The 18176-nt window shown below is 34.3% G+C and overlaps 1 protein-coding gene across 1 annotated transcript in view; it reads left to right on the forward strand.

Moving 5' to 3' along the window:
* Positions 1 to 8776, forward strand: part of TMTC2 (transmembrane O-mannosyltransferase targeting cadherins 2) — a 255410-nt gene extending 246634 nt beyond the window's left edge. The window contains exon 12 of the mRNA XM_084306356.1: positions 5862 to 8776. Within this exon, the coding sequence (XP_084162482.1) occupies positions 5862 to 6041 (180 nt within the window). The 3' untranslated portion in view covers positions 6042 to 8776. The remainder of the gene's footprint in view (positions 1 to 5861) is intronic.
* The last annotated feature ends 9400 nt before the right edge of the window (positions 8777 to 18176 follow it).

Raw genomic sequence — 18176 nt, forward strand, 5'->3', positions numbered from 1 at the left:
GTTTATGTAGTACCATCAGTTGGTAAGGTGACCAAGTGATGGTCTTTACTTTTGCCTTATTACCTTGGTACATTATCCTGATTTGAGGCTATTGCATAAATGTTATTCAACAGAAACTGTGCATTTTTCCTATCTGCTTTTTTTTTTGTGTATGTGTGCTTTGTTTTTTGATGTCCTTATTTTTTTCTTGAGGGTGTTCATCTTTTCATCTGGAGATTAATAACTTGCCACTTTGGTGAACTAAATATGACTAGAATATGAAATAAAGACTATATATTTAAAGGAATATCAGTAAATTACTAAGGCTGTTCTCTGTCAGAGTTACTATCAATGTAATACTCTCAAACCCGATGACTAAATCCAAGGATCCACTCCCCTCTAGGGCCCAGGCTTGCTGTTAGTTAGATTTATGTAGCTATGTATGTTAGTTAACCTCACAGTAATTAGATTGGGATGCAGGCTCCCTTTACAGCAGAGATGTTTATGTCCATTTCTGACTAATGCAACTGTGGAAACTGTGCTCTTCAGAATATTTACTCAAATTAGTACTTGCAGGGAGAATGTTTTTCTCTCCATTTCTCATCTTCGCTATTTAAGCTGAAAGCTGTTGTTGACACAGAAGCATATTTGCAGAAATTGTTCACGGGCAAACTTGCAATTAAGTGTGCACTTAACTGTCGTAAAGGAGGAGTTGCATAGCATTCTTCCATTTTACGAGAGAGTTTGCAAAGAAGCTAATGTTTTTATTTTACAATAGAACTGAGTGCTTTGCAGTCTGGGCTGATGATGCAGGAAATCTCCCTCAACTATGAATTTTATACATTTTCATTCTCTTTGATCCATAACATTTTGCCATACATTCTGTCATCTTCTTCCAGAATGCTTTTTCCACTAAGCTATCTGTTCTTAGACTATTTACTATTGTCATCTCAGACAGCTTACTGGAGATAGGTGTTTTAGTTGTGATTTATGTGCTGTTTGGAACAAAATACCAGAGGGAGCATATGCAAACTGCAGTTCTTAAGAGATAAAAGAGCATAGAGAACCAGGTAGAAAACATGAATCTCTGGAAGCAATAACTGGCACTTGGCTTGTCTGGCAACAGTAGCTCACTCCTATGAAAAGTTCTACTTCTATGTGTAACTCTGTCTCTATAATTTTATAGTAGAGAGTAAGATCCAGTTGGAAGCCACTATCTCTATATACCTCTCCCCTTCCTCTCCTTCCCCCCACACACTTTAGAATAGTATGCTTACATCTTGGGCAACCCTTAGGTCATGGTTTTTACTTGGATGTTTTGAGGTCTGTCAAAAGTGCCACCCATTAAATTATTCTGTTTTTCACAGTTATCTTTAGCAATAAAAAAAAATGTTGACATTTTGATTGCTTCAGAAACTACTATGTTGTGCTATAGCAATAACACCAGTAATAAAAGTTCAAGTAAAAACTCTTGCCATCACTGTAACAGGATAAAAAAGGTATTACAACACATTGTGACATGGCCACTGATAAGATGAAACAGTCCACCATACTTTGCTTTCATACATAGTGATCCATTCTACAACTAATACTGTGATGCTTCACTACTCAGCCATTATTGTATCACCTATGTATCTTCACTTATCAAAGAGAAATATCTTAATTCTTCTTTTCACACAAAAGTGCTGGAATTAAATGTTCATGTGACATTGTGTCTTTAAGTATAAACTTTACTCAACAAGAACATTTAAGAGAATAAGGGTCCTTAATTGCACTGTTAAAACAAAACACTTAACCTGTGTATTTCTGATGGGTTGGCCATGCTGATTACAGTTTTCATTAGAGTCCTGGGTTTGTTTTGAAACATCTACAAGATCGTGTACTACAGTAATTCACTAAGAGCAAGAGGAATGTTGGCAACATCTTTTCAGTGACCTTATAAAATGGCTAAGTGAGAAGTAGCTTGCAGTTTTTATTCTACTGGAGTATAAGCTGGCATGGTTTTTATTAAAATTACCTGAGCAGCAACAAAATGTATTTCCATTTCAGAATCTGTCACTGTGGCTTCCGTGGTGTCAAGCAAAGAAGGTCATTTTAAGCAGAACTTTGGGGAAAAGAATTTCAGATTTCAGTGCTTGTGTTTGGGCTGTTCTTTGGTCATACTTGCCACGCAAAAGCTGTTTTTGAACTAGACTCTGTTTCTGTATTTGTTTTTCTCTCCATAAATTCTTAGGCATATATAGGAGTAGACTTCTTTTTGGGAGTGTTGTTCTGATATGACATTAGGTATACATGGAGCCAGAGATTATGAACAAGATACTAGTTCATCAACTGTGTTGGAAAGATTCTTTGTGTTGTTGGGTCCAATATGGTACTTAGTTACATTAGTGTAATCCTGAAGTACTACACAGATTATTTTGAATTATTTGAGGATTCCAAATGCATTTTAGAAAATAATTTAATTCGTGTATTTTATTTTATTTTATTGGTGGTATGGAGAAAGTTTGAAAGAACTGTCATCAATGTAAACCAAAAACACCTCAGGCAACTGAGTTCATGCCTTTTGTTATTTTGTTATTCATTACTTACACTGCCATTCCAAAACACACTAAGGAAACAAGCACACCACAACAAAAATGCTAATAAAGAGAATAATTTCCAATAAACCATAAAAGATAGCATTTATAACCCTGATAGAATTGCCAGTCAGCTTTTCTGATGTAAAGCATCTGTCTCCAAAAGGAAATGAAAGAAGGCCTGTTCCTCCTTTCAAGTCTCTGAAGTAGTAGGTGGTGTCATTTGTTATACAGTGCTACAAGTCCCCAGTTATTGCACTGGTAGCTGCTGGCTGCCTTTGTTCACGTACTGAAAAGTTTAATCAGCTGTCTTTAATAAAAGAAAATACATGTGAAGAAAAACTATAGCAAATGTCTTTTGCTCTCTATCCTCAGACCATCATTTATAGCTATCAGGGAGTGATGACGCTGATGTGTAATCCTTCAGTCGCCCAAAATTCTTGCGACTGTTACAATATGCCATAGGTACTAGGATGGCTGATGCCCTAAAAAGTCAAGGAGCAGTCTTTCAGCTATCCTGTGGACTTCCTCCTCCGAAACATGAAGGAGTTGGTGTGAACTTGTAGGATTACTTGAAATGAATTTTCACTGCAATGGATACATTTTCCTAGAGCATTAATGGCCTAAAATTTGCTGTCTCCAGAAAGTCAGGAATAATAAGTATAAGTTGAAAATTTTCACATTTATTTAAAAGGTTTATTTTTTTTTTCTATATAATTTTGTTGCTTGCTCTAGTGAAATGGTGTATTGATTTAAAGACATGATGGCAGAAGAGTTCTCTTAGCTAGGTGTACAGTCTTAAATATATGACTTTCTTTAGAGTACTTGATTAGTACCACACACATACAATATCTTCAGGGATGTGCGAAGGAAGTGGAGAGGAATTCTGGAATCCATATTAGAAAACTATGTTACTTCTCACACAATAAGTTTATGAATGTTATAAAATTAGAAATGAGCATATTTTAATGTGTCTTATTTAATACAAGTTTTTCTAGGTTTAAGTTTTTTAGTTCTTATCCTGTTGTAATCTTTGTCTAGCTACATACATCTGCACAGAATTATATTTTGAGAGAGAAAACAGTACTATGTCAATGACTGAACTCTTGAAAAAAGCTGTTTGATTCACAAACTCTAGTCAGACAGATGACTAAAAAATTAGTGAGTATGGACCATCCTACTTATGCTAATGTACAGAAAATTCTCTCAAAAAAATCTCCTATCTAAAATTAAACTAATAAAAATGTTGATATTTAGACAGCCATCCATTTGCAGTGAAGCTGTTTGCCTATCATTCTTCACTTGCATCATTTCAATTAGCACTCAGAACTTCTGTAATTAAGGAGTATATTATTCCATTATAAAATAGTGTGTACTACTGACACCGCTATGAGGAAACTATGGTAATGTGGCTGCTGGTATGTGTTGTCTGTAGCAAAGATTACATTTCAAGGGCTTACTTTTACTTTTCCTTCTTTATGTGGAATATGACTGAAGAAGAAAGTTTGGAGAGTATTTAACTCAGAAATTCTTCATAAAATCCATCTGGGGATTTTGGGTTTTGCTTTTTTTTTTTTTTTTTTTTTTTTTGTTCTGTTTTATAGTAGAAGGCAGTATCTGAGTTGGGGTGAGGGCAGGGAGTTAATCTGTCAGAGTTAAGCAAGAAAAGTTAAATCTAAAACTAACATCTTCATATTTGACTGCATTAGCATTATGAGGTTTACAATAGGGAGGGTTGAACTCATTTTATTTTGCCTAATTCTGAAACTCCAGAAACCATGTGTTCTGAAAAATTGTTGCATTGCTCTCCTTATCAGTTTTTATGATTTATATTTTAATAGGTGAAAAGAAGCAGGAAGAAAGGTGAAAAAATATGAAATATCCATAGAACATAAAAGTAAAGTATTTTCTGAGCACATTTCCACTGCAAAATTTAGGTTTGGGGCATGAGTTACAGGTTTTTTGTTTTGTTTTGTTTTGTTTTGTTTTGTTTTTTGAAGCTTGAACAAGAAGAATAAGAATTTAATTTGCTAGTGGATAGGTTTGGAACATAGGTAAGTCTTCTTCATCCAGACGACTTCCCATTACCACATTAGTCTGGGAGATTATCCCTAGTGAATATGTCATTGGCCTTCTACCTACCATATTTTCCTGAAGTTATTTTCACTGAAGGAATTGTAGAGCATTTCTCAACTTACTCCTAACAGTCTAAAGCTGATTTTGTATGTGGCTTCACGTTTTGAGTACTGCAATTTGATCAGAAAACTGGTGAGTGCTGTCTTATCCTCTGAGGCAAAGCTGTGTGACTTTGAAAGTGAGTGCTCCTGAAGTTTATCGGAAATGATAGTGACCAGAGAAGGGGGGCAATAGGGAATTTTGTCTAGTATCCTTTTTCCCCTTTTTCTTTGAAATGCAAGGTACTGGTTTGGCAAATACTTTGCTCTCGCTAGCATGTGAAGACCTTATGTACTCGCAAAAAGGAAGGTTAGACTGCTGTCTTCAGCTTCATAAATCTGCTTTCTCTGCCCTTGTAATATTTGTTAGCTCTAGTAACTAGTCATGTTCAATTATCATGTAAAACCTTTTATTTCATGGTGGAATAATCTTAGGATTTAAAAATTAAAACAAGGAGCATTTTGTCTTAGCTAAAGATGGAATATTTGTTAGTAATGTATGGAGCTTTCTCATAGATTTGCTATAAATGTTTCAAATATTTGTTATTAAAATAGTGTTTCCACCATGTTAATTTTATTCAATCATTCATAAAGGAATAATTGCCACAGCCTAAATCTAAATGGATATCCTGGGACTCCTGAATAACCTTAGAATCTGAGAACAGATTGTATTTTCTACTAGTTATAATTAAGAAAGAGAAGGGATGAGTTCCAGTGTGTTAACTGTTCCCACCAATTATAAACTCTTTATTGGCAATGAGTTAAATTAAAATTAAATTCCTGTCTTTAATCCACCCTTGGACTACTTTAATTTTCTCTTGGAAACTGTGCTATGCTGACATTACCACATGTAAAGCTTTATGAGGTCTGTGTTTTCTCATTAAAGAAAGAAGTCTATGTCTGTAGACACCAGAGCTCTATCTGTTTAAAGCACAAAGTACACAGCAGCTGTTCAGAAACTTTTTCTTGTTATCTCTATTTGCTTAAATTGCTAAATTGCTTCCATGAAAAGTCTGCAAACATAAGGGAATAATTTAAGTCGAAGAAGATTGTCTGAAAAGAAAATTGAAAATATTCTTAATATTTCTCTTTCCCTTTTTTTTTTTTTTTTTTTTTTTTTTTTTTGTACCAGTATCCAGCTGCCTTAATGAATCTTGGAGCCATTCTTCATCTGAATGGTAAACTGAAAGAGGCTGAAGAAAACTACCTCCTTGCTCTTCAACTTAAACCTGATGATGTCATCACTCAGTCCAATCTTCGCAAATTGTGGAATATCATGGAGAAACAAGGTTTAAAGACAGCCAAGACATGATACAGAAAACTCTGAACTTTTTTTTTTGTGTCTTAAATTGATTAAAAACCCAAACTAGAACTTCCATACAGCTGTCTGATCAGAGAACTCATTGGACTTGACTGCAAGGATCAGAGATCTTGATTGATTGCTGCTAGGAGAAGCTATTCTGCTTTTTTTTTTTTTTTTTTTTTTTTTTTCTAAATAAAAAGGGAGACTGAGATATTCATGAAGGACTTCAGTGTTAGCCCACAAAAAGATTTAGAACCACAGCAGTCAAAAGAGAGTGTCTTGGCATATTTGATAAATCATTGCAAATCCCACATTGCTTACTACTCTGTGGGTACTTGAAACGTATACTGTCATAGAAATACTAAAGGAAATTTGTACAGTATACACTAAACCATATGGGAATAAAAGTGGTAATAATAGGTTAAAGTATTTTGCTGACACTCATTAAAATGCCTACTAAATCCAGTGTGTTTGCAGTTTGTCTTAATGCTGCTGTATCTCACTTTAAGACCACTTAATTCACAGTTTATATGGCCAATTATTTTTTTTTTAAACCTGTCACTTGTGTTTAGATGGCACAGTCATAATTGTTTAGTGAGAGTATATATGTTATTTCAATTTATTAAAAAAAAAAAGTTGCAGTTCTTCTGAGATGCACAGTCAAATGGCAGTGGGCTAGACAGAATGAGCAAGGAATTACCCAAATTCTATCATATTCTATCTACAAATCATATGTGTATGCAGAAGCTAAAAACAAACAAACAAAAAAGTCCAAAGGTGTGATTTGTCCTGACTTAGCAATATGAGTGAGACTGATATACTGATATTTGCCATGGTATTGAATATGGTCAGAATGTCATCTTAAGAAAAAGGAAAAAAAAAAAAAAAAAGATGTTTGAATCTTTCTACATTGTTGTCAGATAAGATTGACTTTAAACTAGATTCTGCATCCAATATTTTTGCAATAATTCAGCCAAGTGAGATTTGAAAATATTACTGCTTGTATATGCTGCAGAGACTTCATGATTAACTCGGAGAGAAGGGAATGTAATAATACATTGTTGAGGCTAGAAAATAGGGACTGGGTTAGATTATGCGTAGAATAGCGCACGTAGGTCAAGAGAAATGTGAAACAGTGGTTGCCAGTTACTTTTCACAGTGGTGGTGTTTTAAAAACATATTACCTATTCAGAGTCTAACCAAATACTATAATTCTGTTTGTATTCTGACATGTGCTAGCAGCAGAGCTGTCAAATATCTAAGTATGCTTCTGGTGAGGTTCAGTTAATTTCTGGTTCAGAATGATTTGGCCTAGTTACTGTTTTATTCTTCAGTTTATAAGTGTAAAAATAATTTATTTTAAATTGCAGTGTATTGAAACTTTTGCAAGTTTTTTTTTTTTTTTTTTTTTTTTCCTTCAGGCCATTTGTTAAATGCTTTCTTTCTTTGGAATAAGTATTATTGCTTATAAGAAAATGTACCATTTCATTTAATGACCTGTTGGTATCTGCTTCAATGTTCATTTCATAAAGGTAGATGTAATGTTAAAGTGGTAGAGCACCTTGAACTGAAGCTTCTTCAGGATCTTCTGCTAAAAGCTCTGTATTGAGAAAGTTTTGTTGTTGGTGGTGTTTTTTTAACTGTTGAGCACCATTCCAACAAAACCGTAGAAAAGAATACTTTGCTGTATTTATTTATTTATTACTTGACTGCAGCAATGTTACCTGCCATTAACACAGTAGTCTTTGAGTATTACTATTTCTTTTATTTTGTTTTCCTTGCATTTTTTTTTGTGGTTAGTATGTGTACCTAATGGAAAAGGGGACACTTGAGTTACTCTTCTTGATAATTTTCCACTTAAGCTTGGATATAAATCTGTGTTGAAATAGATTGGGGAGTAGCTGTTTCAAAGTCCGTGTAGTAAGAAAATATAGTCGTGTGTGTTTCCTTTTCTTTCCTCTTGCTCACTAAAATATCATATTGCTAAATTCACAACTGGCCTACCAGAAGGGCCAGAGGGGCAAGATTGTTTGGTTTTGTGGAATGTGTAAAATTTTTCTCAAATAATGTTTTGGCTGGAAAAGCAAAATTGAAGGGTCAAAAGTTGAATTTCTACTTTATCATTGAAACTAGTGGTAGAACACAATAGTAGCTGAACTTATTATCCTCCTTTACTGTTTTTCTGGAAAAAATATAGAAATAAATCAGATAGAACATGTGACTGAACCCAGTGTAAAACTGTGGTATCTTGTAGCTTAATTTGCTCAACAGCCATTAAACTTCAGTGGCTACTAGGTCTTAATCATTCATTTACTATGTTATCTTTCCTTCAATTTGTACTCATTCTTGTTTAGTAACTTGTATTCATTGCACACAAGAGGGAAGGGGGGACACTCAATTGATGCAGTATCATGCTTGTGTTTTTGCTTGAGACTAGCGTAAATTTAACAAGAATGTCCCTGAATACATTTTTAAATATAGGTCTGGGCTTGATAACTTTCTTCTTTTGGGATAAATTTGAAACATGTCTAGAATATGTCTCTCTGCTCAGGGATTTATGGTGGATTATTGCAGACAGTGCTAAAAAATAGAAGAGCACAAGACAAGTTTACTAAATTAAAATTTTATTTTTTGAAAAACTGTTATTTGTATAAATTATCAGATTTGTAGGCTTTCCTTTTTTTGTAGAAATAATTGTTTATGTGCCAGATAAGAGAATTTCAATTTTGTTTTCAATAATAAAGCATTGATAACTAATACATTGTGCATTCCTTTATCTGTTACTGTAGCAACTCTTTTTTTAATTCTTATTCTAATTTAGTGAGTTAGTCATGAGAGAGCTATATAGCTTAAACAAAGTAAAAATCTATTGTAGCTGTTTTTTTTTTTTTTTTTTTTTCTTTCTATATTCTATTACAATTATTATTAATTTGATATTTTCAAAAAGGTTCGCTGGAAGCATTTTTGAATATATCTACTTATAAATCTAGCCAAAAGCGTATGGTAACTGTTAAATTTGAATGCTCTTTCTAAACTGTATGGGAAATAAAGCTAGTGAATAAGCTCTACTTATAATTTATTTTTATATTGACATACAAATATGACCTCAGTAAAAATGCTTCTAGAATGTATAATTGGCTACAAAAACTGGGAAGAAGAGTTGGCTTTACATACATGGCCTTTTTAGTGTTTGAGATCACCTTTCTCTGATGTTGTAGTGTTATATGAACAATTTTAAATCTACTGCTGCTTTTACACAGGAGATGTTATGAAGTTATGCGTTTCTCTGACATTTTTGTTTTTAATCCCCTTTCATCTTTTATGCACAGAGTCTTTCTAGTTAAACGGAACTAACACTGATGTTCTGCTACCTACCTAGGTCTGTTGCATTCAGGTCTTATGCATTGATGCTCTACAATTGAAAAACGTTGATGGTCATGAGTAGAGCATTAGAGAGACTTTGGGTCTATGACTTCCAAATTTAATTGTCATGCCTGATTTTTATTAAAGGTCAAGCCTTGCTTTCAGACATGGTCATTCCCTGCCTAAGTAGGTTTTGATGAAATGGCATATGATGTATGCAGAGTATGCAAAGAATAATCTGATCTGTGTCACTCCTTTCTCATAGAAACAGTCTAAAAATGTGCCTGAGATCCCACTTTGCAATCTTATCCCTAAATCTTTCTCTGTGAGATAATGTTCTGTCTGCCTGTTCTTCCAAACATCATGCTTTTCAGGTAGCAGATACTTGATAGCATTTCCATTTCTGAGGGAGGCACACAGCAGCTCCACACAGGGGTAATTCAGCAGGAAGGATGAGGTGGCTTTTTAAACTTGGTGTGTTATACAGGCCTATCTGATCTTGCTCACTGCAGCTGACACAGATAGCTGCATTACTTCTAGGGTTTGAGCTACTATAACAGTAAGCCAGTAAATTATTCCACATGAATATGCCAGTTCATTTGGATCTGGCTTGGTACTCTTAACATGGCTCATGGTGTAAGCATTCCCATAGCAGCTTTGACCACCAGGGGTGGATGCAGGTAGCAGGAGAGAATGTGTCTCCAGTTCAGGTGTGAGAACAGTCACTGATGGCTGAACTACTCTTTATTTTACTGCATCCCTAACGGTTGCAAGGGAGAGATTTCAGTGGGAAAATCTAAAGTGATTTAGAAAGAAATTGCAGGAACTCTGAAGAGAATTCCATGTAACCAGTTATCTTTTTGAAATTTGGTTTTCTGGTCCTTTTAAATTAAGATTGAGACCCCCATTCAGATGTTGTGCAGGTTCCCTCAGGTGGGTTGGCCCTGCAGTTTGAAAAACCCTACCTTGCTTCACACAGATATTGAATGCTTAATCTCTTTGAAGTTCACTAGTGTAACGTTTGAAGAATGAGTTTTAAAGAACAGAATATATAACATGTTATGTACAGGGGTGGGGTAGGAAGTGTCAGGGAGGTGATGCAAACATTTATACAGAAATCGGTAAGACTTTTAGAGGACAGATTTTATTCCAACAACAAAGAGGGAGCCTCTAGATCAATGTATAACAGGATAAACTAAAGGAAAGGGTATGCAATGTCTTTTAATAATAAGTCAAAACCAAACATTACCAACCAGAAATACCGACCTCAGAAAGAAGAAGATGCAACAGACTTGAGGACATACCAACACATATTCAACATGAAAGACGGAATGCACACTTGAAGATATGCCACTTGATTAGAAAACCTTTATGGATGCATATTTGTTCAAAGTTCAAATTGATGTTTCTCCCTTTCCCTTCTGTTTCTTTTCTTGTCATATTAACCCTGTCATGGTGCACTGGCTGTTTGATAGTATCACTGTTGTAGACTCAGACAGCTTTGGAGGTTGCATATGAGGAAGCATTTCATAAGGGCAGAAACATCAGAGTGGACCTTCTAGAAAGGTATAAGGTAAATCAGATTAAATCTCTCATGCTTGCTGAATACTCATTTATTTTGAATCATGTTTCAGCAACATACCTAAATTATTGAGCTTGCAGCTATTTGTGCAAGGTTTGAAGATTTTTTTTGCTGTTTATATTTATAAATTTCTGTCAGTGTGCATTTGAACACATTTATATTTAAAAAAGATTTAAGATTTCCTTAAGATTTCTTTTTGAAGAAGCAGGTGTGTACACTATGTACAGTGAGAACAATTTTTTTTTTAGTTGATAGAACTTGAGCATAATCCTATGTTTCCTTGCATCACCACTCCCTTAGCTGCTGACATTCTATTTTTAGACTGATATTTTTGCTTTTCTGAAACTCTGAAGCAGTATTCCTGCAGGATTTGAGTAGTTTATGCCACAGATATGACTATTTCAAGATAAGCAGAAACAGAATTTGGCTTTGATGGATGATCTTGAGTTCAGGTTTGATTTCAGAAGTGATTTAACCTAGCTGAACAGATTTCCAACCAGTAGTACAGTGTTTTGGTGCACCAGGAAATCCGAGAAAGTAGAGAGTATTTGGGAGGCTTTGTTCCTATAAGCAAAGCATTTTTTGTCCTTTTCTGGAGAAATATATTTTATCTTGTCTCTAATTTTCTTGAAAACAGATGTTCCTGCTTACTCAGTATACTTCTTTATTACAATGAGAAACTAATTTTACTTAGAACAGATTTATGCATTATTTTGACATGTTTGTTGCAACCACAAACAAGTTTCTCTACAGTACATGAGTGTGTAGTAGAGAGTATTGTTCCTTATATTAAATAAATTCCCTCTTCTGGTTTCCATCCAATATACAAAGCCAATCATTAAAACAAAGAATCACTTTTGCACACTCACAGTTTCTGGAATCCTGCATTGTTCTTCTTGTGGCAGTGAATATTTTTATATGACAACATAAATATATAGGATGTTAGAGAAAATGTCGTATTCCTTCTGCAGAGTTGGATCTTTTCTTTCTTCTCAACCACCATTTCATAGATTTTTTTTCCCCCTGTGCTGCTCCTTAATGGAAGAAAGTCTTTAAGAATTGGTTTATTATTATTTTGCTTAGATATACAAACAATAACAACAGAGAACTTTACAAATGACACTCATGTCTTGAAACTCACTGAAAGAGCAAAGCTAGTGTCTGTCATAAAAATAATCTATTAATTGCTATTTCTTCCCCCTCTAAAATGTAGTTCCTCTGTGAAGTTTATATGTGTCAACATATAAAACATTTATATGTTTTAGCTATATAACTAGACCTGTGTTTTCTCTTTTTGTGTGTGTTTGTTTGTTTTATGGAATAAGTCTCCTGGTTATTGTTATCATCAAAACAATAGATGCAAACAATTATTCTTATTGCACAAAATATTTTTTCTCCCTCTGTCTTCTCCTTTGTTAGTTTTGTAAATGGTTGAGAAACTAAAAGAGGAACGACTTTCCCTGAAGCTGACAGAGAACAGTTCTGGGTGTGAATTGAGCTTCTACATGTTTTGTGCCTTATAGACATAGAAGTTAGTCTAGACGTAAATGGTCCATAGTTTACAGTTTTTGCTAAAAAGCAAGATGAGTTTTATGTCTTTCTAAGTCTTTCACTAATAAGAGTTTTAAACCTTGACAGAAATATTTGGGACTTGAAAAAAAAATCTTGTCCACCTTTTTTTTATTTATTCTATCAGTTTGTCTAGTAAGAGAGTACCTTCTTCACCCAAATTACTCTTCCACCTTTGCTGCCTGTCATTTTTAAAGAATTATAGGTGGTTCAAAGATGCAAATTCTTCAGATGGGCTAAATTTTTCTGTCTGCAAAGTTATGACTAATAAACTACTAATTGTTTTCTTGCTGAGTTTCAAAAATCAATTGTTAAATGACAACAACAACAACAAAAAAACTACATACATGAAAAGTTAAAAAATGGTATAATCTATTCAAAGTTCTTTGCAAGTGCTGTTTGCAAGTTTTTATTCCACTTTTCATTCCATTTAATTGTAAAGTTAGATTTACAATTGACGTCAACATTCTAATAATAACTCGATATCACATCAACTGGTTTGTCACTTTGTCATGGTAAAGATACTTTTTGCTTTTGCACATATGTACACATGTATGTTCCATAGCAAATGTTCTGATAATCTTCCCCGTCAGTGCTGCGCATATTTACCCAACTAATTTTAGTAAGCCATTTATTGTAAGGTTTGTTTTGATTGTTATGAAAACGTTGCTTTATTTGGCATGGGAAGAAGAGGGCATCAAGCATGTGAAATAAGACATGTACTGAACGACATATCTGTGGCCTCTCAGTAGTAATACATACAATATATAAATGTCAATTGGAGGTGGCGATATGAAAGTGAATTTTGTTTAACTCAATAAATGGTAATTTTGAAAAAAGAATGAACTGTAGCATCTGCAAATGTAATCATTAATGTTTAGATTTACAGACAGCTTACTCAAATAGTTTTTATATTCACCGGTATAATAATGATTTAACGTTAAAGTTATCTTTTTTTTTTTTTCTTTCTGTTTACTTACTTTATTTTATGTAACAATTTCAATTACTGTGCATTTTTATGCCTCTAAATTGAGTTACATGTATATTTGAAATACTTTCTCAAACTTATTTGAGAAATGACTAATAAAAGGTATCATGGTAATCTTTTTTATATTTCTTTTATTCTTAGGTAAAAATAATAAGGACGAGCAAAAAGGCTTGTGGTTGTATTTAGTTATTTAGTTACTTTTTTTTTTTTTGTAACCATTGTTTCCATATAAACACACAATTAACTGTACAAGGCACATAGTGATCCAAAGAAAATTGAAGCATGCTCCTGGGCCCAGGCAAATCCAGATGAAACTGTGGCAGCATATAATGCATGTTTTCCTGGAAGCAGCACAGCATTATGAAACAGGATCTTCACACTACGCTTATGCTAACTGCAGCATATGATGATGTTTACCATAATTTTGCTAATCCTGAAACCAGGTGAACACATCTGAGAATGAAGGTCAAGTACATTTCTGAAAGTAAGGCTTATGAAGGTCGCACCTGGGAACACCCACAGTACACCACATCTCAAAAAGGAGTACTGTCAGGAATCACTTCTTTGTCTTTTTTTTCTCCATCATTTGAATGATTGCAGCCAAGGCTTTCTGGCCTGTGAAATGTTTGAATAACCTTCAAATGGCTGGTAGGCCTGGACTCTCTGATTGCCTTGGCTGTTGCACATATGTGGCAATGTGATCTTTTATAACCAAGTATTCTTAGAACAGACTATGGCCAGTATGCCATAAGATGGCAACCTGCTTAAATATTTTCATTTAAAAGCAGGAGGAATAAAATCTATGATATTTCAACAGAAAACTTGCACAATGCTGTCAAAGCAGCTTTACAGATCTTTCATGAAATCTTTGTTAGGTAAAGCCTTAGTTTATTCATTTGTGTAAGAGTACAAGTAAATAAAATAAAATAAAATTTGTCTTGCTCAGTAGTGAAGTGTGACAGTTTGGAAGGAAACATTTAAAAAGAATAGGCATTCTGGTCTTCTCTCTCTGAAATAATGCATTTTTCTTCCTTTCACTGAGGAGTGGGGGAAATAACACTGGAAAGGGTTCATAGGGATTGTGAAAGAGTGAGTTCTACTCTAAGTACCTTTAGAAGCTGGATGAATGTTAATTGACCATAGGGAGAAGCTGAGCTGGGAGAAACAGGCTGGACCTTGATGGCTCCCTGGTGACCAGTCAGTGAGGCAGGAGAGAGAGAAAAATTCAAATTGGCAACCACGCATGGATTTCATCTAACTTATTTTTAAAAAATGTAATATGAAAAGGACCACCCATTTTGATTATGGGAATTTTTTGCTTTGCAGAGGTGGAATCCCTATGACTTCATTAGGCCTGACAGACACAACATGCAAATACTAAACCATACCAAAATACTTCAAAAGCATTTATAAACAAAATGTGCAAATTTAAAGGCCATCTTTTTTTTTTTTTTTTTTTTTTTTTTTAACTTATTACTACCTTGCAAAGACATGCAGTAGATCAAACAGATACCTTAACCAAGTGTCTTTGTTCACTAGAGGGTATGATGATATGTTTCTTGGCATTGTTTCATGCCTCCCTTTCCCCCCCCGGGAAAAGAAAAAAAAAAAAAAAAAAAAAAAAAAAGGATGTAACATAACAACTCACTCAACTCACTAACATAAAAAACAGAGGGGAGGAGGGGAAGATAACCTCTGTTTTTGTCCCAGCCCTACGGGGGGAAAAAGAAAGACCATATTTCTGAAAGCATATCTGTGAAATTTAGTATGAAAACAGAAGTCATTTTAACTCAGGTTTTGATAACACATTGATTTAACTAGGAAAAGTGCCTTGAGATGGAAAAATGTGGGCTTTTAAAACTGAAGTTCAACATAAACTGCAGAAAATAAGGCATTTAAAAACAAAAGAAAGAACAGCCCTTTCATACAGTATATTTTATATTATTTTTATTTTTTAACACCATTCCTAGGAAAAGAAGTTTTACTACTGTTGGAAAAAGAGAAAAAGCCAGACAGACAATGTGGGAAGCTGTTCTGTAACTGATTACTTGTTCCATTTTTACTTCTTGTTGTAAAAATACTGAGGGATGTTTGGTCTCAGCATTTTTTGTTGGGATGGCACGCCATGTTTTGGCAAATCCCAAATTGTCACGTCCATCTTGGCTGTTTCCTCCTTAGAATCTCTGGAAGTGACAAGATGAAGAGATCATCTCCCAAACTTCTCTAACCTTCGTCTTCCCATAACCTCACTTGTGCCTTTGGCTATTGTCCCTGCTTGCCCTGCTATATTCATCGCAGACAGCACTGTCCTGAGAGCAGAGATTTGTTTCTCTTTTTTGGCTGTGAAGTACTTTGTACTCTAATGGGACTGTATAAATAAAAGTAAATAGTTTTTCTGCCTCATTCAGGGAACTATAAGTAAGAATAACAGGGTATGCCAATCTAACTTTTAAACAAATTACTTATTTGTAAGGTTAATAGATTTCTAACGTGCACCTCCCTTTTTGCCTCTTAAATGGGAAGAAAAAGTCAGTAATACTTAAAATGTAAAACTGACTCATGCAGTTCTGATCAGAGAGACTGAGAAAGCTGTAGAAATGATAGATGGACATACAGTGGGTAAGCAGCATCACTCAGTGTTGGATTTCTACTTTTAATTCAACAGTGGGAGTGATACAACCATACCTCTTAAGAGGAACTGTACAAGTTCCAACCATCTGTTAAATTAAGCATAAGTGATTATTATGAACATGTAGAGCAGGCCTGTTACAAGGAGGACAATAACTCTGCATGTATAACTAAGCCCTATGAGACTCCTTGATTCACATTTTTATTTATTTATTTATACACTACTGTCTCACTCGCTGCAAAGTTCAATGGCAAGAATAATTAGCTTAATTCTTCCATATTAGATATAGTATATCCTGTGTTTGAAATAATGAAATGCTGGAAGAAGTCCAGATAGTAATGTCTTTTAAATAAATGCTTTAATATGTTGATACTTTTCTGGCAGTAATTTCCTCTACCAGCTGCTTCTGTCTTGGTGGTACTTTGAAAATCAGTGGACAATAAATCAGACTCTTTCAAAGAGAGGAGTTTTGATTACTAACAAAACCCAAACAGAACAAGACATAGCACTCTGTGACAAACCTGGAAAAAAATACATGATCATGCTATTTCAAATAGGAAACTTCTCAAGGGTCCTCCTGCTTGTGACTGTTCCCAACCAACAGATCTTGTTGCCTTACAGTTTCTGAAGCTTTTCTGACATTGTGCCCCCACTTTTTGCCTACTCTGCTTTTACAGAAGAAATCCTGTCCCACTTGAAGTTGAAAAGTTTTGTCATTGACTTGAGTGACTCGGTAAATGGCACAAAGACTTCACATTTATATGGTGGTTCCTCTGATGATTTTTATGATCTCCAAGCACAATAAAAATTGTTCTTAGACATACTGTGTACAGAAACAACTTGAGTACACTCTATTTTTTTGTTAAAGCCTACTCCCTCACTCAGGCAATGAGAAGCCATGTTAAAAGCATCAAGATAGAGAAGTTGCTTTAAAGCATCGGTGCTGGTGCAGAGCAAGTGCAGGTTGCTAACACAGTGAGTTGTTGTTTTACAGTGCAAGGTCACATTATCAAATTATAACAGGAACTCTATGCAAAAGGATTGTGTCTGTGTGTGTTGAGGAAAATACAATTTATTTGGAGATATATCCCCTCCAAGTGCCTGGAGAACTTTTGTTATAATGGCAACATCCAGCTGAGAATTAAATCACGTTTTAGTTTGTCAAACGTTCAATTATAATTATATGCATTGTACCAAATAAATGTTAAAGCCTGATAAGGAGGCGATCTCTCTGTCTTTTCTGTGTATAACCCCTCCTCCCAATCTACAAAAAAAGCATTATTTCTGGTTATTTTCAGTATGACCTCTCTTATAGTTGACTTCAACTTCATGGTCCACTGAGCAATGTGAACCAATCAATCAATTTGAATTTTGTGGACCAAATTAATCAATTTGAAAATTGATTAAAAACTGTAATTATTGTAGCAGGAACATAACTGTGATTGATAGGTCAAGTAATCAAAGTGGGTGGGGAGGGAGGGAAGGAACCTCAACCTAAAATTTATTTGTGCTTTAGCAAAGCGTAAGTAAAACTGTAATTTATGGAAGTTTATTTCTGAAACTTCTCAGTTTATTCTGTGTATTTTAAACACAAAAAATGAAGAAAAATAAAAATACAACCATCATCCCCCCAAAATCCCAAACCTCTTGAAATTATGGGGATTTCTGTTATCTTCAATTAATATTAAAAAAGACAGATTTTATTTGGTATAGACCAAAGAATTGTTCTATTTCATGAGAATGAAGGTATTATGGACATTTAATCTTCTTTGCTATTATTTTTCCTTTTGTAAAGTCTACTTATAACAGCTCTTGTATGTTTGTAATTAGTTTTGTCTGTCACAAACTTGATGAACAACTTTTTCCTCTGAAACTCTAATCCTTTTGTGGCTTGCATATTAACTTTTAAATTAAATATTAAATTATATATATATATCAAAGAAAACCCAAAAAGACCTTCAGTAATGGATATCTTTTTCTATCCTGATTTCTTTTCTTTGGTGATTGGCTCTA

Source organism: Netta rufina (assembly GCF_964035555.1).
Source record: "Netta rufina genome assembly, chromosome: 1".
Classification (NCBI taxonomy): Eukaryota; Metazoa; Chordata; class Aves; order Anseriformes; family Anatidae; genus Netta; species Netta rufina.